Genomic DNA, 25,594 nt, shown 5'->3' on the forward strand with positions numbered 1-25,594 from the left:
CCTCAGATGGACCCGTATAACCTTGCATTTCAGGTTAGGGGAGCATTTTGTAGTCAAAAACTTTCTGTACAGTGGTACCTCAGGTTACATACGCTTCAGTTACAGACTCCACTAACCCAGAAATAGTGCCTCAGGTTAAGGACTTTGCTTCAGGATGAGAACAGAAATCGTGCTATGGCGGTGCAGCGGCAGCAGGAGGCCCCATTAGCTAAAGTGGTGCTTTAGGTTAAGAACAGTTTCAGGTTAAGTACAGACCTCAGGAACGAATTAAGTACTTAACCCGAGGTACCACTGTACATGGAAGGTTCTACCCTAGGCCTGTGTGTTCCGGGGATTTTGACTCAAGGAAGCTGTGACATATAGAGAGGAATTGAACATCACACTCTTCTGATTGTTCCATCAGTGCAAGCATTTCTGCTACCAAATGGAATGATCCCCACTCTCCCTTCCTGCTATTATGGGGGTTCTCGTGATCTTCCAGAGTGGATTTGGGAAGGTATGAGGGTAGGAGCCTGTTGTACTAGCAAAATTGGCATAATAAGACCCGGGAGCCAGATGCAGCCCACCGGGCTCGTTAATCCGGCCTGCAAACCTTGCGGACCCTGCCACCCTCTTGGTCAGTCCCTGTGCTAGGCTGACACGGAGGCTGACTTCTGTGACACTGGTGCGACTTTGGATTGGCTGCAGGAAGCTCCTTCAGCCAATCCGAAGCTGTGGACGTGTCTGGGTGGGCGGCGATGCTGGTGTGGTTTCCGATTGGCCACAGGAAGCTCCTGCAGCCAATCCGAAGCCGCAGACGCGTCTGGGCGATGCCCCTTCCCTGCTGAGACGGCCGCGTGTGGCCAAGAGCTGAGCGGAAGGAAGCAGTTGTGGTGGGGAGGTTGCCTCTGCCACCCAGGCCAGTGGTGAGGACTCTGCACCCCGTGGACCCTGGCTGAGGCAGAGGACGACGACGACACTGCCGAAGACGAGGCGGTGGGGGTCCTTTTGGGAGGGGGTGCTTTTGGGAGAGCGTGGGTCCAGCCCCCCACAAGGTCTGAGGGACAGTAGACCGGCACCCTACTGAAAAGGTTTGCTGACCCCTATACTAGCTGGTGTCCTTGCCCTGCCTTCTGCTACCATACCCAGTTAGTTGAATCCAGGCCATTATCTCAAACCATTATTCTGTGGCACAATTCTGCCAACGAGAATTATACTATAAAACTTTTCTGTGTAGAGTGGTACAGTGGTACCTTGGGTTACATACGCTTAAGGTTACATACGCTTCAGGTTACAGACTCCGCCAACCCAGAAATAGTACCTTGGGTTAAGGTTGATAACAGAAATCGTGCTCCGGCTGTGCAGCGGCAGCAGGAGGCCCCATTAGCTAAAGTGGTGCTTCAGGTTAAGAACAGTTTCAGGTTAAGAACGGACCTCCGGAACGAATTAAGTACTTAACCCGAGGTACTACTGTACCTCGGTTTTTGAACGTATTCCGTTCTGGAAAACCGTTTGAGTTCCAAAACGTTCAAAAACTGAAAACTCAATATGGAAGCTTCAGTATGGAAAACTCAATACGGAATCCGCGTGGCATATTCAACTTCCAAAAAGTGTTCGAAAACCAAAGCATTTACTTCTGGGTTTATGGCGTTTGATAGCCGAAACGTTTCTCAATGGTGACGTTCGAAAACCGAGGTACCACTGTATCTATTTTATTTTAAGAGCACAATCATATGCACGTCTACTCAGAATCAAATCCCATTGAGTTCAATAGGACTCATAGCTCCCAGGTCACTTACCGTATATAGGATTGCAGGCTATGTGCCACCTTGGCAGAAGTCCCTGCTCCCCATTGCTTCTGTGGGAACTGGGTTAAGCCATTTGCCGATTTTTAAGTACTGCTTTCCATCTAACGACATTGACCAGCACTCCTTTTCAGTGCAATCTCGGGCACTGATTATGCAATTACCACCCCCCGCCCTTGCACTTGATGTGTGTACTAGTGATTCTGACATTGATACTTTGTCATGTATTGCTGTGGTTTTGTTCCCCAGTGTGTCTCCATGCCTACAATTTCTAGCAACCCAAGCGCTTACAAATAATAATTTTCAGGACAAGCTTGGTATATCATTATTTTTTACCAGCGCGGCAGCTATATGACAGGGTAATCTGCTGTTTCTGCATTGTATGGGTTTTGCATGTTGAAGTAAAGGACTGTGAGCATTAATAAGACATTTAAATTCATTATAATGAAAAAAAGTCTCCATTTAAAAGCAACGATTGTATATAATGTCTGCCAGAGCAAACTGTCTCATAGAGGAGCCTTCCCTTTATCTCTGTATAGAAGAGTGCTGGAAAACATGTATAAAAATAGCTGTAGTAATGAGCAATACAGTCGAGAGAGGTGATTTATGATACCTGTTTCTGACAGCTATAGTGCTGAGATTCCCAGGGTATGTGATCACTGTGTTAGCATTCTGACAGCTCAGCATTTAGAACATTATGGTAATTTATGCAGCATACGCTGTCACCTGCACTGTCAGAGTTTCTCTTTAATGATGGTGTAACTATTTTGTTTGTTTGTACTGTATTCTTTTCATTTGGCTAATGCCTTCTCATTAGATTCAGCCTAGAAAATGAGAGTAATTAAGTGCTTCCTATAGCTCAGATGCAATGATTAAGTTGCAGAGCTGCTGCTGGTTATGTCTTGTCATTTATCTCTATTAATCTGAGAATAATCGAGATGATAAACACATGTAATTTTTGCTAATGTTCAATAGATGAAATTTATAGTTTCTTAATCGAACCCAAGTACTGCGCATGTGTTGTGTGTGTGTGTGTGTGTATGTTTTATTATTGTTGTCGTGTTTTAAGCAAACATACAATTATCCATAGAATTACAGCAACAGAAAAACATACAGCATTATGCAGTGATTTCAACTTTCTTGAGAGCATCTTCCTTACTGGAATCTGATCTAAATAAATAAATAACTGTGTGCATTTGTAATTCTCTGGGGAGTCTGCAAAATATGCTGAGGTTTGTGATTATTGTTCAGGGACAAAGCTAGTTTTATTTTTTAAAAATACTTTCCCGCTTTCATCCTTTTTTTTTTTTTTTGTATTCTACAGCATTCTGTATTTAAGGCCTCATATCTTTGTAAAGCAATACAGGTGTGCATAAAATAAGTTGTGCATATTACTTGATCTCTAAAGGGTTTTAATGTCTTTCAGCAATTTGTAAACCTTTTGTTCTGCTTGTCAAGCTGGCAGTGGAGGTTGTGTCAAGCTTTGTTCTCTTCCTACATTAATTGTGACTGAAGAGCAGCTTCACATGTGAATTTAGACGTTGGGGGATGATATGTGCGGTGCAAGAGAGTTGAGCTTCCTGTTTTTGCATGTCTGGCAGATTTGTTTTTAAGGAACTTATGTGAGGTTGTTGTACAAGGAGATTTTGCATCTGGAGCTTGTGCCTTCCCTCTAGGCAACTAACTTTCTAAGCATTAATTATTATTATTATTATTATTATTATTTTTAAAAAAATTATATATCACTTTTCCTATAAATCCCAAGTTGGTTTAAATCTTCTTCTTCTTCTTTTTTAAAAAAACCCACCACCCCACATTAAAACAAGGTAAATCAAAGCTTGCTTGTTGCGTGTTTAGTCATGTCCAACTCTTCGTGACCCCATGGACCAGAGCACGCCAGGCACTCCTGTCTTCCACTGCCTCCCGCAGTTTGGTCAAACTCATGTTGGTAGCTTCAAGAACACTGTCCAACCATCTCATCCTCTGCCGTCCCCTTCTCCTTGTGCTCTCCATCTTTCCCAACATCAGGGTCTTTTCCAGGGAGTCTTCTCTTATCATGAGGTAGCCAAAGTATTGGAGACTCAGCTTCAGGATCTGTCCTTCCAGTGAGCACTCAGGGCTGATTTCCTTCAGAATGGAAAGGTTTGATCTTCTTGCAGTCCATGGGACTCTCAAGAGTCTCCTCCAGCACCATAATTCAAAAGCATCAATTCTTCGGTGTTCAGCCTTCTTTATGGTCCAGCTCTTACTTCCATATATCACTACTGGGAAAACCATAGCTTTAACCAAACGGACCTTTGTTGGCAAGGTGATGTCTCTGCTCTGCAGCCCCAGCCCAGCCATTCTGGGTCTGTGGGTGGATTGAGCAGAGGCATCCCTCTGTTTGCTTCTTTTGGCTCACCCACTGAACTTGTGGCAAGCAGAAGTTCTCCTGACAGTTTCCCCACTTTCAGAGCCCAGTGGATAACCACAAAACGGGGTGTTCCAAGGGCTGAGGTGAGGCAGGGCTAAGTTGGCCTGGGATCCACTGGATCTTGGGCTGCTCTCACAACTGGCTTTAGCCAGCATTGGACCTGATCTGGCTCCAACTCCGCAGAGTCTCGGCAGCGGCAGATTTGAATTCCAGTCCAAAACACAAGAAATAGACACTTTAGCCAAACAGTCCCTCGAGACAAGTTATTGGTAACCTACGAAAGCAGAGTGAATAAATGCATTTTCACGAGGCACCAAAAACTCAACCATCATTAAAGGCAGTTACCTTAAGTTCTTGCCTTTAAGCGGGGAGCAGAAGAACTGCTTTAGGAACTCTTGATGACTTGGGCATGGTCAGTTAATTTTTTACTAAACCTTCACGGCATATCACAGCTTGCTTTTGAAACTCGTCAGCTTTTTTTTTAAAAAAAATAATAATATAGTGATATAGTGAGTTGCTGCTGATTTTTATTTTTTTTAATGCATCCAAACCTCCCTTTAGGGCTGAGTGAGACCTGGTTTTCAACATTGTGAATATCACTAGCTAAACATAGTGATATACCGATATATTGTGATATCGTGATATCTGCAATAAGGATGGAACTATGTAGAGGTGAGGGACACGGGTGGTGCTGTGGGTTAAACCACAGATCCTAGGACTTGCCGATCAGAAGGTCAGCGGTTTGAATCCCCGCGACGGGGTGAGCTCCCGTTGCTCGGTCCCTGCTGCTGCCAACCTAGCAGTTCAAAAGCACGTCAAAGTGCAAGTAGATAAATAGGGACTGCTCCGACGGGAAGGTAAACGGCATTTCCGTGCGCTGCTCTGGTTCGCCAGAAGCGGCTTAGTCATGCTGGCCACATGACCCGGAAGCTGTACGTCGGCTCCCTTGGCCAATAAAGCGAGATGAGCGCCGCAACCCCAGAGTTGGTCATGACTGGACCTAATGGTCAGGGGTCCCCTCACCTTTTTATGTAGAGGTGAGACACAGGCACACACATACAAACAGAAGGGAGGGAGCGAGAAGGGATACAGAGACATATGGGAGACACAGGAGAAAAGAAGGGTACAATGGGTTCTCCCTCAACCACTACCAGCCTGGTGGCTGCTCTTGAAACAAAAAGCTCATGATGTCTATATTACTGAGGAACGTTCCTGGGTAGACTGCTTTCTTCTGCACATGCTCTTGTGCTTCAGTGCCCTTTGCAGGAGGAAGGAGAGAGGTGAGGCAGCAGAGCAACAGGGGTGGCAGGAATCGTGAGAGAAGGCCATGGCAAAGAGCAGGGGTAGGCAACCTAAGGCCCGGGGGCCGGATGCAGCCCAATCACCTTCTTAATCCGGCCTGCAGACGGCCCGGGAATCAGCGTGTTTTTACATGAGTAGAATGTGTCCTTTTATTTAAAATGCATCTCTGGGTTATTTGTGGGGCATAGGAATTCGTTCATTCCCCCCCCCCAAATATAATCCGGCCCACCACATGGTCTGAGGAACGGTGGACCGGCCCACGGCTGTAAAAGATTGCTGACCCCTGGCAAAGAGGCACATTTTCAGCATATGACGAAAACACTAGTAACTGTATTTTGGGTTATGCTTCTAGGTAGCATAAAGTTTACGTTTAGCAACAAACGGATATATTTTTAATTGTCTTGGTAGTCAATTATGCATGTTCAGGAAATACACAGAGGAACTTGATTTACATCAGTGATTTAACTCAGCCCTGTGTGTGTGATATTTTAAAACTATCTCTGTCTGCAACCCATGAGACTCTTGACTCTTCGTAATTTTTATATTAAAGACTACAACAAAATAAACTAATTGAGGGTTACCTGTGCAGGCAGTTGTATTGAATGTTTGTTGGCCTGTGGAAGTGGTATGCAGTTAGTTTTACTGAGAGTAGACCCACTGAAATTAATGAACATTACAGAGTTTCGTTCAGTAATATCAGGATGTCTATTCTTACTTGAATTAAAGTGCCCTATTCTGAACCAGTTGGAATCAAACTCACAGAGCAGGAAACACTTACTCTCCTGCAAGTCATTCTTGAAATCTTGGGACCAGTTCTCACCTGTGCTTCACGGTTGCTTCTAGGGTTGCTGAGAGATAGGTACAGAGGATGTTGATATACCAGGCCTCGATTACAATACAATACAATACAATACAATACAATACAATACAATACAATACAATACAATACAATACAATACAATACACTAAGCAGGCTGTTAGTCTTCCTAGAATGTGAGTCTAGGATTACAGCCTAGGTTTTGGTTTAGTAAATTGGTACTGGGTGGGGGAGAGCAGAGTTCTTGTGGCTTTAACAGTTATGTGGCAGGCAGAAATTCAACAGGTTCTTTTCTAACATAGAAATCCAATTATGGGGAAAGTCTCACTTGTTCACATTCTGTCTGTCATACATTTCATTACATGTGTGGCCACTGATTTATTTTGGGGCTTTCCTCAGCACCAGAGCCTAGGGCTTGCCAATCAGAAGGTCGGTGGTTCGAATCCCTGTGACAGGGTCAGCTCCTGTTGCTTGGTTCCCGCTCCTGCCCACCTAGCAGTTCAAAAGCACGTCAAAGTGCAATTAGATAAATAGGTACCGCTCCAGCGGGAAGGTAAACGGTGTTTCCATGCACTGCTCTGGTTCTCCAGAAGCGGCTTAGTCATGCTGGCCACATGACCCGGAAGCTGTACGCCGGCTCCCTCGGCCAATAAAGCGAGATGAGCGCCACAACCCCAGAGTCGGCCACAACTGGACCTAATGGTCAGGGGTCCCTTTACCTTTACCTTTATTTATCGAGCATATAACTTAAATCTGAGGGCATTCTTCACCCTCCCACAACTCTCGGAAGATTTTGGACTATATTTGGCACAGATACAGAAGCACCTTGTTGTTGATTTAACATTTGATTGTCCCACACCACACATATGCAAATTTTACAAAAATCTGTGTCCTCTTTTGCTTGTGGGCTGGACGGCCCAATCCACATACATTGTATTGGACCTAGAAAAATTTATTGGCACCCCTGGTTGCATCCCTTAGGAAGTTATTAACCTCCAGCTTCTGTTTCTCATTTATATAAGAGATCCACCGGAAATGTTGAATTATACATTCGTAGTAGCTGTGCATCTGGGAGTTTGGGGGCTCATGTAAATGGTTTAAGGACATGGAGTTTCCTGACTGATGTTAAATAAGGGGTGTTAATGAAATGACTTCTTGATCCATCTCAGCCCAATGATTCTGTGACCTTGGATCACCTTGGCCAGCTCTTCTCTCAGTGTGACCATGACTTTTAAAACTAAAGAAAGTATTAAGATGTGTAACAGCTTTCATGGCAACTGTCTCTATGTTCCACCTTCCCCAGGATTTTCTTCGTGTGACAAAAGCCTTGGATACTTGTGGTACATACCAGCATTTTTCTTCAAAGCTTTAGTAGGTATACATTAAAATGAAAACAGAAGTTACGCCAGAATCATGGAAGGTTGTAGGCATAGAGAAAGGCTGGACTATATTGTGGAAGGGGGTGAGAAGAGAGGGAGAGAAGATTTGTCTTTGAGCAGTCGAATGATAATTTGAAATATCTGTAGGCTTTTCAAGTGAAAGGGGCTTATTTGTCAAGCATGACCTGGATTGTGGCATTTTTGATGGATAAGTCAAAGGCTTCCTAGCTAAAATGTATTAAATTTTACCAGATTTTTTTTTAATTAAAAAACAACAACTTATAGTTATAAAACCTTATTTTACAATATTATTTCTATTTGCTCTGGGTTACTACAGCTATAAGTGACTTGGAATGTCCAAAAGACATTAATTGCCTGGTTTTGCAGACCTGCTCCCATTTAAAAGAATACTTAATTTTAATACAAATTGCATTGTTGGAATATTCTGTCCAAAGGGTAAGTGCATTGGCATTGTTTTTAGAAACAACATTAAAGAGTAATTACCACTTATGTAGGGCAGCTCTGAAGCTGTCATTGAAAATACCATAAATTCTTGGATCATTTCTCCAAGAAAAAGGTTGAAAGTAGCCAGTGATGGCTGCTGGGCTTTCATTTTTCTGTGACTGGTAAATGAAACGCATGCAGCCTCACCAAACTACATGACTAATGACAACCTCTAGTGGCTTCTGCAATCAAAGATTAATTTGCTTTATCAAGTTTAAAGAATAGTAGGTGATAAATCATGTCAGAAACACATAATCAGTGGCAGGCTGATGTTCTTTTGCACAGTGGAGGGCAGGTGCAATGGAGAATTTGTATCCACAGACATTAAATGCTGTTCCCGCACTCTTGTGCTAAGTCCTAATTTTTATTGCGTCGATTTTTGAGCCGGACAACATCCTTTGTCAATTCAACTAATTTTTTTAAAAGGAATTGGCTTACCCTTTAAAAATGAAGTGCATTTTGAGGGACACATGCTTTCACTTATTTAAAATAATTGTTGGGTATATATTTAAAGCATCTCTTTTAAATAGCTGAATGTGTGACTCGGAATAAGGATCTAAGAGTGATAGTGTACCTATGTTTTTCCCCTTTTAATTATTTAAAGAAGCCAGGTATTTGACAAATTCAGCTCAATATGATACATCGTAAAAATTGGTGAATGTGTCGTGCATTCATAAAAACATTTGCTTGAATGTAAAGCATGTACACTGGGATATATTTGAGCTTTGCAAGATGAGTCCACTATGGATTGTGTGGCTAAAATCTAGCGATTCAATATAACCATTCCACAAGTATTCAGTGGAGATAGTAAGCAACAGTTCAAAAAAAGGAAAACCATTGTGTTTTTAATTGCGTTATTTTTTTAAGGGTCTAGGTATTATTCTATGCACATTTACCTAGGAATATACCTTGATGGACACAGTGGGCTTGTTTCAAATGCTTATGCATATACGTTTAGGTTATAAAACAATATAACTGAAAATCAGCTATGCAGTCCTCGTATTTTAAGGACACAGGTAAGGTAAACGTAGAGGTGATAACACTAGTTGTTTCTGAGAATGTGTCGAGTGCTGACATAAGCTATCCAGGACTCATCATTCATTGTTGACTACCGTTTGTTGTTTCATGTCTTGTGGTGATAGACAGTCGAGATAATTTTGATAGTGACGCATTGAGAATCAGTATATACAATGGTTGCTCTTGCAGTAACTATTTGAACTGGAAGAATTCCCCACCACCACCCCACTTGATAATTATCTTCTTTTTTAAAACTTGAAATGTAAATACAGTGATGTTTTTTCCCTCTAGCTTACCTCTTCTGGGAATGGTCATTCTGCCCCATTAGTGTCTGAAAATGATGTGGATGCAAGTAGCATATTATATGTGGAGAGAATGAAAGCAATACTCTGTATTAATTTTTTTTCTTTTGAGCTGATGTAATGCTAGATAGCAACCTTTCTGAGTCAAAACACTTCCCTTAAATATGAGGTTTTTTAAAGATCAGAGTTGAATAATTTATTGGCGTTTTTGTACAGTGTATTTGTCATTGCCTATTTGTAGAAGTGAAGGCATCTCTGTATTTGCTTTTTACAGACACGGCTGCATTTTCCTGCAGTCTGATCCTATTAAACTGAAATGTCTGCTTGCCATAGACTTACCATATAATTAAAGATACTGATCTTTTGTGTGGCATTAAGTGTATACCATCTATGCAACACTACTTGAAATAGAGAAAATATTTCCTTATTCTTCTTGAATAAAGCTATGATTGTCATGTTTTAAATCCATGAATTCTGATCCATGAATTCAGTACACTCCAAATTTTCCTTCTCTTCTACATTTTTCTGAAGAACTGAAGAACTGCTGGTCCACTCATGCAACAAACCTCCACATGCCCAACAGATCTGCCTCTTGATTTTATTTCCCCTCCGGCCCCCTACATGCCCTCAAAATCTACTCCAGGGTGTCGGAAACCCTCTGGGGCATTTGGAGTGAGGGGTTGAATGCAACCCAATGCCTTAATTGATAAATAATAAACAAAAGACTCTGTCTCATTACAGCACACAGCCACAAATTTAAATGCAGTATATAAAATTAAAATATAATTACAAAACATGAAATAATTCTAAAATGAACTCAAATAAAGGCCCCAGCCACTGGTCACCAAGGGAACCATGATTTCACTCCAGAATGCTTCTGTAACATTTAAAAACCTCAATGTCAGGTGGGCAGGACCAATCTTGTAAGTCTTTCCCATGCAGTGGTTGGAGAAAAGGATATAGTTTTGGTGTCTTAAATGCTACAGCACAGAAAAATGAAACCACAGGAAAGTGACTCCCACGTACAAAGAGCATCTGAAAGCTAGTCTGAACTTAATATTTGTATTTCTTCCGTAAAATAGTTAGGCTTGGTTTTAATCTTCCATGAGTGTATTTACTTAAGGTAAAGAGCATTTTAAACAAGTATCTACCAAATATTAAGTCAGAAATAGTGCAATACATGATTGTAAAAAGTAGAAGCTGTTTTCTTAACTGCTGTCTAGTTCTGTGGACTTTTGCGGAGCCAGGGTGTCCATGTCAGAAGTCTGAGTTAAACAGAGGTAAAAACAATACCTTGGTCTTCTCCAAGGAGTCCTGCTAAAACATCTACAAGGGAAGTTGTCTCCATGGGACACTAGAGACAAACATTCAAACATTCTTAAGTTGAATATTGTGGAAGACTCTACCTCCCCGGAGGAGTTGGCTAGCCGAATTATTTGGTTAAATGGCCCTTGCCTTATTTTGTAGCCTTTGGCTTCTGACTACCGGTTCTTGGAAGCCACAGGAAGGGAGAATTCTCTTGTGCTTAGATCCTGCTTATGAGTGTCCCATAGGCATTTGGTTGGCCACTTGGAGAATAGGATGCTGTACTAGATGGGCCATTGGTCTGGTAGAGCAGGCTGTTCTTATGTTCATATATCCTCCAGCTGGGAGGGACCTGAATATGAGTTTTTGGTGATTCTTCCCTCCCACCCCACCCCCCTTGAAATAGCCCGGACCTCTTCCTCATCTGGGTCCCCAGCTGTGTACTACAAGGTCCCCAGGACGTGGGTTATGACAGCTCTGTCCTCTGGCTCTGCAGATTTATTATTGGGGGGGGGGGGGACATTAGTTTATTTTGCTGCTGCATCACACTGTTGACCTATGTTAAGTTTGTGGTCTACTAAGACCCCTAGATCCTTTTGTGCTAAAAGAAATGCACTGGCAAGGCCTAAAGTTCTATTATTAACTTGTAGAGATCTAAACAACTTGAGAACAAGTTACTGAAAACAGCTCTTTCCCAGACATAGGCATGCCAATTACCAAGAAACCTGTTATCCCATGTTGCAAACCGTAAACTCCATCTTGTGGTGACACAGACATGTCTACAGTTTAGTAGGCAGCTGTGATGGTGTGCTTCTGTCACTTACTAAAAACATTTTTTTTGCACAAGCATTTTCTGACTTTGGATGCCAGATTTTCTTGCCCCTAGTCCTGTAATTCTGATGTTTTACTGCTTCATTGTTATCTTTTATTAGAACAATTATTATTTTAATAGTTGTAAGCTTAATTTGGATTTATTTTTAAAAGGAAAGTGGTATAGAAATGATTTAAAATAAATAAATCAGGTATTCTGTTAAACCAGGCAAGGGATGGAAGAAGCAGCAGCAGGAGGAGAGTATTCAAACTCATTGCTTGTTCCCAAAATGTCCAAACCATCATATGAGGACATGAACAAAGACCAAAGAAAAATCACAAGGGAGGGGGTGAATACGTCTGAATATGCAAAGGTATCTTTATCCCTAACCATGCAGTAATCCTAAATTATAATTGCTGTTTGCCAAAACAGCAATCACCTGTGTTAATTAACTGGGAGGTCGCTCCAAGGTCTTAAACTATTAAGATGAATGGGTTGAAGATCTACATTAGCCTGCTTCATGGGGGCTCCCTTTGGCATTCTGCAGAGAGAGGTACAAAAAAGTAAATGCTACTATTTCCATCAAGTACAGTGGTACCTCAGGTTAAGTACTTAATTCGTTCCGGAGGTCCGTACTTAACCTGAAACTGTTCTTAACCTGAAGCACCACTTTAGCTAATAGGGCCTCCTGCTGCCACCGCGCCGCCGGAGCACGATTTCTGTTCTCATCCTGAAGCAAAGTTCTTAACCTGAAGCACTATTTCTGGGTTAGCGGAGTCTGTAGCCTGAAGCGTATGTAACCTGAAGCGTATGTAACCCGAGGTACCACTGTATGAGGGAGCTTGAGCCTCTTAACAGCTAAGATCTTTCAAGATCACTGAAGTCTAGGTAGTCCATGAATGCCAGACTTAACTGCAGATGTTCCCAGCAGTGACAACATTCTCCCCTTAGTTTGTGGTTCCTCACCACCCCCCTGTTGATCTCAGTTATGGAAAAGGAAGAGGCTGATGCTCTCTAGGGAGTAATATAGAACCAAATTGCCTTGCAATAGTCTTCGATTCAGAATAATCACTTTTTCCTATCTGCATTGAACAGCCCATTCCCTTGACCAGGCTGCATTTGTACATGCTTCAGATCTGCTCTGCTGCTTTGAAGATCAGACGATTGGCCCCAGTACTGCAAGAAACGTGGTGGTGGTCCCAGTAGAACACACTAATATGGGGGGCATCCATTCAAAAACAAGGAACAGGATTAGAATGCTACAGATGCAAGCCTCACTTTTGGAGGAGCATTTATTAACATGGTCCAATCAAGAGTAAACAATGATTACTTATGTAAACTCTAAGCAGGCCAGTTGGTCCTTCAGGTCTCTGCTTAGGATCTCATATCATGTGTAAAGGCACATTACTTGCTCTATTTCTTGGAATTTCTACCATAATCCCAAACTGTGTAAATATACAACTGTGTTCACATAGCTTGTAAAGAACAGTGTTGCAGACTGCGTCACTAGAAGTTAAGAGCCAATCAGTAGTAAGGAAAAGTTATATCTGAAGAACATAGCAGATCAAGAAAATTCTATATTTAACCAAAGTACGTGAAATATATAGTGTAATTATGAGGCTCTGGAGAGCCCATTGTGTTCCAGCATGGTGCAATGTTATCAAAGTGTACCTTCACGATATTAATGGTATTTACTGTGACCGTACGATTAAATAAGATTGCCTTGGTTATGCTTCATTATGTGCTTTTTAACCTAAAAGATCTTTCTTGTGGAATTATTAAATGTACCTAATGAACAATCAGTGCAACTTGCCCCTCGCACGTCCCAAAAATGTGTATATATTGTTGAAAAACCTTTGTAGTTATGAGATTTATCCATAACTCCCATTTTCTTATGGAAAGTGTAGCTGAAAATTAATGTTCCTTTTTTGTCCAAGTTCAAATCTTATTACTTCACTGAAATTAAAACCTAAGTTTTAATACTGTTCAAGTCGAACAGTAAGATGCTGAGGGACACCTTATTTTTGTAAGCCTGGCATATCTCGACCAGCTAATTATTTTAACTGTGTGCCAAATTTTGTGTTGATTGCATAATAAGAATGGCAAGAATTGAAGTGTTAGTGGATAGGTGGCACATTATCTATGTGTATTTACTCTTAGATATAACCTCAGATTTGCCTTCAGCTACTAGATAAAAGGTCAGATTTTCCTAAAGTGGTTAATAAGACATAAATATAGACATTTCACATGATGTACCATGTAAATGTAAACCTTTGTAGTTACAAGTTTTTGTAGCTGGAGAATTGTTTTAAAAGGCATGTAATTTATTAGCTATCGGTAGCTGCTTTATTGCCTTGCCGCACTGCAGTAATAAATAAAAGAAAGTGAACTGATTTTACAAATGGCACACAAGGTGCACATTTTGTGAAAAAAGTCTTTTTTTTAAGAATTGGCATTAAATCCTTTTTTTGTGATGACAAAGAGGCTAAGAGTGCAAACTGTATTTTCTGTTTATCGAAAACAGAGTCTTTTTTTCTCGAGGGCATTTTTTCCTATGATCATCAAGGGATTTCAAAAGCAATAAAGTGTGGAATCGTTGTTCGACTTGAACAGTATTAAAACTTAGGTTTTAATTTCAGTGAAGTAATAAGATTTGAACCTGTCTCACGTTACAGCACTGTAAGGCATTTAGCAATTGTATTTTAAAGGAGGTTTTTAAAATGCATCTCACTTGTAAGCTAAGAGTCTGTCTAATAATTAATAGTTTCTCCTTGGTACGAACTGTGTTTTTTCATATGGGCTGTCTTGGTTTCGTTAATAACAGATTATAATAATTATAGGGTTGTTCATTCTTAATTAGCTTAAGCCCACAGCCACTTTTTGTTCTTCGCTCCAATTGCTGTTGTGATTATACATCTAACTTAAATTTTGTTTCCTAATTCTCCTCATGAAAGCCTAAACACATTTTATGTCTAGAATTAATAATGGATCTTCTCCAAACATGACTTGCAAATACTGCAACGTTCAGTTTTCAGCAAAATAAAATTACATAAAACACACTCTTGTCTTACTTGTTGCAAGTATAGCACACTTAGGTAGTTCTAACTCTACTTACCCAGGAGTAAGACCCATTGAATTAAATAGGAGTTACTTCTGTGTAGACGTAATTGAGATTGTGCTATTACATCTGCATTATGTGAAAGCTACGTAAAGATCTAAAATGTAACTACCTGTACAATAGTTTTTCTAATGAGGTCTGAATATACTTAGATAATTAGTACCTTTTATTATTCTAATGGGACATGTTCAAAATGGCTGGCAATATTTAACGTTGGAGAGGTGAGCCATGATCTTTCAGGATGATGTGAAATACTAACAGCCTCGATTAGCTGTAAGGTTTCTTTTCTTTATTTTAGTAGATGGTCTAGACTGTAAATATTAGAGGATCTAAAATAAATCAACATATTATCCTAAGGATACAAAATGTAAGCGCTGTTTGTGGTTGGGAACCTTTGACAGATAGTTTGGATGAAGCAGATGATTGCCCGCCTTTCGTATCTGGCCTCCATTACTATGCCTGGAGGCAGTTTAGTGTTATAGTTGTATACTGATGTCAGGATTACTACTGAGTGGCTAGCAATGACAGATGTCTATAATTACAGGCAATGCTTCCAGTAGTTCAAAAGAGCCAGCCTATGTTGAACAATTATCTTATTTCTGGCCTGCCAAAGAGTAGTGTTCAAATTGCTAGTATTAGCTATGGTGTATCCTTCCCCCAAGGCTCTGATATAAATGTGCAAAAAGCATTCTGATATATGGCTTAAAACGCACACAGGCCCTGATCCAGGAAACCTTGCATGCAGGCAGTAGGCTTCATACATACTTTTGCGCTTGAAGGTATCCTGTCAACTCAGAGGAGGAAGAGACTGTCTGAAAACACACAGTGCATGCTACAAGTCATCAACTCTGCTACTGTTTATTTGGTCGTGCATGCAGGATATAGAAACAAACTCCTCACATGCACTATGATTCCCACCCACCCAGCTCTGTACCTTTTACACGTAAATGACAGCATCCCAGATATTCAGCCCATGCACACAAACCCATTTCTGAAGATCCCTCAACCTTGCTGGATTGAAATGATTATCTACTTTAAATAAGGGCCCTGCTATGCTTCTGATACATAGGAGAAAGACCCTTGCAAGATGGATTCTCTAAAAATACCATTGGCTAAAAATAACATTAGCCACCTTGTCACAACTTTAAGGACTACTTCACACATTGTTTTTTTTATAATGTGGTAACTTAATGTTCAAGTTGGAGGGATGTGGGTGGCACTGTGAGTTAAACCACAGAGCCTAGGTAAAGGTAAAGGTAAAGGTACCCCTGCCCGTACGGGCCAGTCTTGACAGACTCTGGGGTTGTGCGCCCATCTCACTCAAGAGGCCAGGGGCCAGCGCTGTCCGGAGACACTTCCGGGTCACGTGGCCAGCGTGACATCGCTGCTCTGGCAAGCCAGCGCAGCACACGGAAACGCCGTTTACCTTCCCGCTGGTAAGCGGTCCCTATTTATCTACTTGCACCCGGAGGTGCTTTCGAACTGCTAGGTTGGCAGGCGCTGGGACCGAGCAGCGGGAGCGCACCCCGCCGCAGGGATTCGAACCGCCGACCTTTCGATCGGCAAGTCCTAGGCGCTGAGGCTTTAACCCACAGCGCCACCTGCGTCCCTTCAGAGCCTAGGACTTGGCCAATAAAGCGAGATGAGCGTTGCAACCCCAGAGTCGATCATGACTGGACCTAATGGTCAGGGGTACCTTTACCTAATTATCTTTAAACGGGAAGTGTCAACGCAAGGCGTCACAGAATAGGAAAAAGAAAGAATATAACACATTATCATAAGACTGTCACAAAGGCCTATAAATAGATGGTATTTGTTGGTTGGTATTATGGATATCTTGATGACATGTCATATATTTCTAGAGCATAGCTTGGAGGTGAAACATGCTTTGTAAGCCGAAGATCCTCGGTGTCTCTTTGGCTGGGAAAGATTCTTATCTGTAAACTTCGAGAGTTATGTCAGCACTGAGCTAGACGAAAAGGCCCATGGTCTGCCTGGGCAAGTCAGCTTCCTATTTTCCTATGTGACACCAGTCTGTGCGGTCTGATAGGATATGGCCTTTTGCGCTATCTTTATGCCATAGTGCAACCTAAGGTCAGCAACCTAAGGCCAATGGGCCACAAGTGGCCCATGGGGGTCGTTTAACCAGCCCATGGACCCCCACCGCCTGCTTGGGGACCCCTGCCGCCAGCTCGGTCAGCTCCCATGCGCCGCACTAAACTGACGCAGAGCAGAATGGGGACCACCTTCCATGACGCAGGCCAGCTTCCCATTGGCTGCAGGAAGCTCCTGCAGCCAATGGGAAGCTGCGCACTCCTCTGCGTCGGAAGGAGCGCCAGAAATAGCGTTTGTGCATGCGCACACACACACTCCAGCCCACCGCAGTCTCAGCGGGACCGTGAACCGGCCCAGGCCACAAAAACTTTGCCGACCCCTGCCATAGTGGCATAGTCTACTGAAGGCCTACCTCTGCTCAACAGTGGTGGGGTGTGGAAAAGATGGAGGTGCTCTCTGAATCTCCAGGAATTATGAGAGTTATGTCTGAAGAGTTTGGGGGAAGGCCATCCCACTTCTCCAATTGCTGGCGTTAAGTAGCTTCAGGGATCAGCCCCTTTTCCATGGTGATGCAAGACTTCTCCATCCTTTGACCATGCTGAACTTTCTGATGTGCAGAAATTTCTCACTGCCTGTATATGACTGCTTAAAGATATGTCAGATTTGGCTGGGAGAGGATTGCTGGAGATGGGAGAGTATCTCTTTCCCCCAGATGCCTCTGTTACTGCCAGAATTCCAGCTGTGGCATATTTGGGTACAGAATCTGTTCAGAATTCTTTTAATTGGCAAGGATGGGGGGCATCTGAATGAAATGACAATGAATTTGCTAGCTACTTCACACACAGGGATAAAATTCCAAACAGAGAGTTGAACAGGAATCAACAGCTATATTTTCTTGCACATACCAAAGGCACAGTCAAAATAAACTCCCGTTATACTTTCCAAAGGGCTTTGTCCTTTGTACTCAAGACACTGCTCTAAAATGTATCTGTTTAGAACTAGCATACTCACCTTTTACATTTTGGAAATTTTAACTTTATTTTCTTCATGGTGTCTTTATCCCACTCTTCTTCCAAAGTTCTCGGGACAGTTAAGTCCACCCCCCAAAGACGCCGAGTGACTGGAATGTAGGCTCCCCAGCCTTTGTCTAGCACAGGAACCATTGCACCACACATGGCTCTCTCTGCATGGAAAGGAGGAACTTAATTCTTTCCCTGGTACCTGTGTCTGTGTATTTTTTTCAGGAATAAGTGGTGATGTGAACATTCTCAAATGACATAAGGTGCGAGTGTTTTGCATTCTGATAACTTGTGCCTGAATCCCAAATGTCAAAGTCAGAAGTACCCCTAAGAATAATGTGAATCAGGGAAAGGTTATGTAGCTCAGTTTGCATGCAGAAGTTCCCAGGTCCAAACATTAGCAGTCTCCAGGTAAGGCTTGCAAAGACTCCCGTTGGAAACCCTGGAGACCCGCCTTCTCCAAAACTGCTATCTTCTAGAGGTGGTTGGACTCCAGCTCCCGTCAACCCCAGCCAGCATGGTCATTGTTCGGGGATGATGGGCTTGGAGACCAACAACATTTGGAGGACACAGTTGGGGGAAGGCTGGTGTAGACAATAGTGACTTAAATGGACCAATTGTGCAGCTTGGTATAAGGCAATTTCCTATCTATTGGCACAATTCAACACTGCACTCTTCCAGTGGTTCCATCTCCACAAGCATTGTGGTTTGCCACATAGAGCAATCCCTCCTGCATGCACTGTTATAGGGGTTATTGTGACGCCACCACCCCGAGCCAATTTTAGGGGGTGGTGAATGCCCCATTGTACAAGCAGAAGCCTTTGTGCGGGGCTTCTGCTGACGGGCTTGTTAAGTGAATCCTGCCCTATGTGTTTTCCCCAAACTCCTATGCAGTGGCCAACTCATTGTGTCTATTATTTCAGCTCAGCTAGTAAATGTTCAACTGTCCTAAGTTATCTGATGACAAAATGCTTTAATGTTGCATCTGTATTACTGCTGGTTTCCTGCAGCAAAGCCTGAATAAAGTTCAAGAAGTTGTAAGAGCTAAAACATTTATGCTGTGCCTCTTGGTAATAACTTTACTGTAATTTTGTGAAGATCTGCTACCCAAAATCTTAATTCATTATTGCAACCCATATGAAACATGGAGAATCAACATTTTCTTTTCTTAGTTGCACAGTGTGAAGGATTCATTGTTCTAGTTTAATTTGTTTCATGCGGTGCTTCTGAGCACATTCCATACAGAGCTGTTATTGAATTTCTCTGACTGTCATTATATATCCATACAACCTTTAGAAACCCTCATTCTCAGTTTCCCAGTTTTATAATATGCTTCACATTTTAAGGATTGACGTAATTAGCTTCTTCTTCTTAGCTAAACAGGTCCGGGGCAGAAGAATTGTATGAACAATATAGTATGAAGCTTTCATTTATTTAATGATGATACCATCTTTTCTCAGCCTAAGATTAAATACAAATATACCACTTTCTGCAATTTTGTCTCTGAAGTTGGATATTTGTCTCACTGCCTCCTGTATTCTTTGCAGCATAGCACAACATACCCACCCCACCGCCCTAAATAACTGCAAACCCTTTTGGATTGCAGAAGAAATAAGAATAGGCTATTCTCGTTTCTGTAATGTTACCTTGTGGTATTTTAAGTATTGAATTGATTTGGGAATAATTTGATTGGACACTGCTTCACCTTCTGATCACATTATGTCCTGTAAGAAGAGAAACATTAGCTAATGGGAATATATTTGAATGGCGCTCATTGCTGAATCTTTCCTTGCTTTCAACTGAACCTAATTTTTTACTTAGGGCATAAGCACTGAATATGAGGGGGGGCTTTTGTAATTTAGCTCCAACTGAGAATATTGTAGCCCCACACTGCTGTGTTTGTTACACACGTTTTGTATTATTTGTGAGATGCAAAATTCACCTGGAAGCACCCTATCAGCTCTTGCCAGAGGCATAGAGCTACAAGAGTTTCCCATAGAGGCACCATGTTACAGGTGCCATGTTTGATGAATATGGGGAACATGAGACTGAGTAGAGGCTATAGCTCTGTGTTACATGGAGTTATCACTCCTATTGGCCTTGCCCCCTTTTCTGCCTGACCTCCACATGTTGGCAGCTCCAACTTCAAAGGGGACTGTGTGATCAATAACTCTCCCCCCCCCCAGCAGCATATGGTTGATTCCATGCATTGGGGCAATACCTTTTCGCATCTAAACCTGCAAGCAGGATTTGGATTACAGAGAGGGACGAGCTTGTTGCGTCCATCTCAGTCACATCCCCAGCAGAGAAGTGGGAGGCGGTGCCTGATCTCAAGCTGAGACTGGCACGAACCTGCAGGAACTGTCTGCAGAGGGGTTACATCTGGAATGTTACAAGTGGGACTTGCCGCAAATTGCGGCAGCTTCCTCACCACCCTAGCAGAAGACTAGCAGGGAACCAACAAGTCAATCAGGCCCCCCACTCACCCAGGAAGATGGAAGGCACTCAAGCAAAGTATTCTTCTTTCCCCACCCTTTTTTATTTTCCAGCACAATCAATTTTCCGAGGCTGCCAAACAGGAACATGCTCCATTGGGCTGTATTTGCCTTGTTAGGTTTTGTTTTGTTTTTTTAAAGAAAAGAACCAAAACCATTCCGCAGCCTGCGTATGTTGTGTGTATTTATGGTACTTTTCTGTGCAAAATTGTACTAGACAAAATTGTACAAAGAGCAGGATAAACATAAATAAATAACATAATTCCGTAGCTGTTTTAATTTAAGAGCTATTCTTTCCCACAACGTATGGTATAGCTATGTTACTCACACAGCTACTTAAAATGACCCTGTCACATGTGAAAACAAATTAGATTGTTGCTGTTAATGAGCTTTTCAATTTACTTATTCAGTGGTTCAGATAAGTAGATTTAAGAGGTAATGATCCTGTTTAGCACCAAAGCTTAGCTGTCAGATTCTAGTAGTTGAGGGACATCTCCAGGGATAAGTGTTGACATAGATCTTGATGGGATAATAGGAATCATAGCGAATGCATGATAAAGGGAGTAGCGAAAGCAGCAAGGAAACGGAGGATTAAAGGAGTGTTCTTTGTTAAATTTGACATCTCTCCCAGTGTTTCATTTGTTAAGCCATGATCTGAATGTTAATTGACAAGAAAGCAAAATGCTACCACATAGCACACAGCTTCCTAGCTTTCTTGTATATTTTTATTTTCATTTTCATACAAATGATAAATATTCATACGCCTTGCGCAAAATGTTGAAACAAAATCTAAGTTTGTTAAAGAATCCTGAAATATCATTGCATGCAACGTCTAGGGCTTGTCCACACAGGAGTTTAATGAGGATATAAATCCGCTGTGTGTCATTCTTGTGAGTGGCATCCACACAACATCCTTTCCACCTATTGCCACATTCCCTGCTTCCCTGCTTTAGTTGGATCCCGCTTGGACTACTGAAATGCGCTCTACGTGGGGCTACCTTTGAAGGTGACCCGGAAACTACAACTAATCCAGAATGCGGCAGCTAGACTGGTGACTGGGGGCGGCCGCCGAGACCACATTACACCGGTCTTGAAAGACCTACACTGGCTCCCAATATGTTTCTGAGCACAATTCAAAGTGTTGGTGTTGACCTTTAAAGCCCTAAACGGTCTCGGCCCAGTATACCTGAAGGAGCATCTCCAGCCCCATCGTTCTGCCTGGACGCTGAGGTCCAGCGCCGAGGGCCTTCTGGCGGTTCCCTCATTGCGAGAAGCAAAGCTACAGGGAACCAGGCAGAGGGCCTTCTCAGTAGTGGCGCCTGCCCTGTGGAACGCCCTCCCATCAGATGTCAAAGAGAAAAACAACTACCTGACATTCAGAAGACTTCTTAAGGAAGCCCTGTTTAGGGAAGTTTTTAATGTGTGACATCTTAGTGTATTTTTGGTCTTATTATTATTATTATTATTATTATTATTATTCCATTTGCTCCTCACCTGAGCTCAACCTAGCCATTTCGCTTCCATCTGCCCAAAGGAAAGGATGCAGCACGACTATTTCACAAGCGAAGGCATGTTTGTGATCCATTTCTAAAATTTTAAAACTGCTGTTTTGCACAAAAATGCTGTGTTAAAAATGAAAATGAATTTTCAGTTCAGGAAGAATCAACAGCTCCAGGAGCTGGGAAAGTAAAAGGAAAACTTACTTTCTTCACCAAGCCGAAAGTGGCTTTCTGGTATGGGGGCAGGATTTGGAGATTGAAGGCCCTGATTCCACCTCCTGCCTGACTCTTCTTTGCCTCTCTGCTGCTCTGCTGTATTTTATGCTGCTTGGCATAAAACTGGTAAATGAAAAATTCGTTGAGATTTCGAAAAACGTTGAGATAGATTTCGGAGTTACTGATTAAAGTGCATACAGAAAAATTGAAGCACACATGTATTAGTGTAGTGTAGACATAGGAATAGTAGATGGTTCTGGGTTAATTAGCTGGAAGGTCTAAGGAATTCAAAATACACCAAACTTTACTTTCTCCTTTATTCTTAAATATGTGTTTCTCCAAGACTTGCATGTTTGCATGCCATTGTAATTATTGGTATGTTCTAAACAGATTTTATGTATGCATGTAACTTTAATTCTGTCAATGTTTAATAGTATTTAATGATTGATTTTTCTATGTTATTTATGTTTTTAATCTGTAAGATGCCTTGTGTCCCTTCAGGGGGAAAGACAGAGCTATGGCTAATACAACTACTACTACTACTAGTAGTAGTAGTAGTAAAGTAGTAATGTTTCTACACAAATAGAAACCAATCCACTAATAAAAATAATCTCGTATATCAAGTGTCCTTTGCATAGTGAAGTACGTAGAATTAATCCCTAATTTGTAACTTTTACTATGTGCATGTGTTGTGTGATTATAACTATTAAATGATTATTTACCAAAAAAAGAGTTGTGCTTCTGAAAGTGAAACATTAAATGTTATCCTAAGAAATAACATAAAACCCAGTCCATCCAGATTCCACAGAGAAATAACTAAAGTTGGGCAACCCTTCTTAATCCTGTCACCTACTAGGTAGATCTGTGCTTTCTCTGAATCTGAATGTTGCTGTTCTGTAATAGCTATAACCTGGTGATTATAGCCATCACCTAATCACCCAGAAAAGCAAGGATTTTTATCACAGTAAATGTGATAAATATGAACATATATGTACAATAGAATACCATCTTCTTTCTGCCAAGTGCTTGTTAAAACACTCTTTTCTATTCTAATATAAAACTTTATGGCGTGGGTAGGCAAACTAATGCCTGGGGGCTGGATCTGGCCCAATTGCCTTCTAAATCTGGCCCATGGACGGTCCGGGAATCAGTGTGTATTTGTAGAATGTGTCCTTTTATTTAATATGTATCTCTGGGTTATTTGTGGGGCCTGCCTGGTGTTTTTACATGAGTAGAATGTGTGCTTTTATTTAAAATGCATCTCTGGGTTATTTTGGGGGCTTAAGAATCCGTTCATTCCCCTCCCCAAAAAATATAGTCTGGCCCCCCACAAGGTCTGAGGGACAGTGGACCGGCCCCCTGCTGAAAAGGTTTGCTGACCCCTGCCTTATGAGATCTTTTATGGGGGTCTCAAATTGCTTCCTCATACAAAGAATAAAATAGTAGCATTTATCCCCAATAATAAATAATTTAGGATAAATGCAAGAAACTAAAAATATTAGTCACCGTAGCTTTTCGACATATGGATGGATTCAGAATTTGAGAATATAGTTGGCAGTAGGTCTGTGAAGCGGATTCAGCCAAAGCCCAGCTCCTGGGCTGAATCGTTCTTATTTGGGGGAATCCAGGCATCGCCCGAGTTGGGTTAAAATAGCCATGGATTGCAGTGAGTCTGGTGGTCCAGAGCAATTTGAAACTTTCAGGGTTGGGCATCAAGCAGAAACAAGGTCAAGCAGGAAGAAGAAGCAGTGACAAGGCCTAGGATAGGAGAAGGGAGTTTCCTGACTGGCAGCATTTTCCTGGGAGAAGGTGGGTGGCTTTGGGTTCTGGGGTTTGAGGTGGTTCTTTCATAGCAATTTTCTCACCCAACCCTTCCTTCCCGCAGCATTTGTGGCTTGTTGTTGTTGTTTAGTCGTTTAGTTGTGTCCGACTCTTCATGACCCCCTGGACCAGAGCACGCCAGGTACTCCTGTCTTCCACTGCCTCGTGCAGTTTGGTCAAACTCATGCTGGTAGCTTCGAGAACACTTTCCAACCACCTCGTCCTCTGTTGTCCCCTTCTCCTTGTGCCCTCCATCTTTCCCAACATCAGGGTCTTTTCCAAGGAGTCTTCTCTTCTCATGAGGTGGCCAAGTATTGGAGTCTCAGCTTCAGGATTTGTAGCTATCACCCATCTATTTCAGTCTGCTTAGTCATCACAAGTTGCTTGAGACAGTCTTTCTTTCTTAACTATATAATGCAAGCAGGCTTCCTCAACTTCGGCCCTCCAGATGTTTTGAGACTACAATTCCCAGCATCCTTGACCACTGGTCCTGCTAGCTAGGGATCATGGGAGTTGTAGGCCAAAAGCATCTGGAGGGCTGAGGTTGAGGAAGCCTGGATTATAGAATAGGAGGAGAAGGCAGCAAGGAGGAATACAGTTTGCCCATATTTTCAGCCTCATAGTCATAACAGAACTGACTTTCAAAACCAACACCCAACTTGCTGGTTCTCTGCTACCAAAGAAAGGGATCTCTCTTTAGAACAATACATGTTTTTAAAAAATCACAGTACAGTAAGCCATTAAGATTTCACTGTTGAATTGTTTTTTTCCCAGGTTTATGCTCGAATGTCAGAAGTTTTGGGAATAACAGATGACAACCAAGTTCTAGAAACATTTATGGCAAAAATGTGAGTTTGAAATGCCTTCTCTTGTGGTTTTTGTCCCGCCCCCAATGTAAACATTAATGCAAATGCTGCTAATAGTTAATGCCTTAATTTTAAAATTTTGAGATGTGACATATGAATGAAATTAATGTGGCTTTTTACTGTCGCCACCACCCTTTTTCTGTTATTATCAGTTAGCAACTGTCTCCTGTTGTTTTCACGTTTTGATTCAAATCTGAAGGCAACCTTGCTCATTTTGTATTTCCCTTTTTATGCTACATTATATAATACGTTGCATAATACACTGGGGAAACTATTCAGCAAATCTTGACTCTCTAGATAGTTGTTTGAAACATTGGTCCAAATTCTTCTCTGGAGAGAAAAATAAGTGAACCATGAGAAAGAAGGACAACTTTGTAACTGGGATAAAAAAATCCAATTCTTGCCTTCATACCACTTGGAACTAAGTTATTTTTAAGCAGGCTGGTGGCTGATGGTTTAGAGTAGAGTTCAATTTGAGTTTGAAGGCAAGAACAAAGAAAGTATGGATTGCTGCAAACTGGGATGAATACAGTTAGCTGGGAATAAGTCCCATTGGACTAATATTGGACATGTGTATGTCTGTTTAGAAGATACGTTTGTAAAACTTTTCTTTTTTTAATTCTAGTGTTACAAATCTTAAATACTGGGGGCGATGTGAGCCTGTGATCTCAAGAACTCTTCAGTTTCTAAATGACCTTTCAGTTGGATATCCTTTTAACTGTATATCATGGGTCCTATCCACTGGGTAGTTTAGACGATGGTAGAATGTGCACCATTTTCATCTTTACTTTTTTACTTGTTAATACTCTTGGGAATAGTTGATACTGAAATAGTAATTAAGCATAGCCCTTTCTGTGCATAGTCCATTGTA

General features: G+C 41.8%; 1 protein-coding gene across 9 annotated transcripts in view; it reads left to right on the forward strand.

Moving 5' to 3' along the window:
- Positions 1–25,594, forward strand: part of RANBP17 (RAN binding protein 17) — a 193,764-nt gene that overhangs the window by 95,938 nt on the left and 72,232 nt on the right. For all 9 annotated transcript variants that reach the window (XM_083730064.1, XM_083730069.1, XM_083730067.1 and 6 more), the window contains 2 exons: positions 24,632–24,705; positions 25,349–25,429. In XM_083730064.1, the coding sequence (XP_083586190.1) occupies positions 24,632–24,705; positions 25,349–25,429 (155 nt within the window). The remainder of the gene's footprint in view (positions 1–24,631; positions 24,706–25,348; positions 25,430–25,594) is intronic.

The sequence above is a fragment of the Podarcis gaigeae genome (genome assembly GCF_964106915.1).
Source record: "Podarcis gaigeae genome assembly, chromosome: 3".
Lineage (NCBI taxonomy): Eukaryota > Metazoa > Chordata > Lepidosauria > Squamata > Lacertidae > Podarcis > Podarcis gaigeae.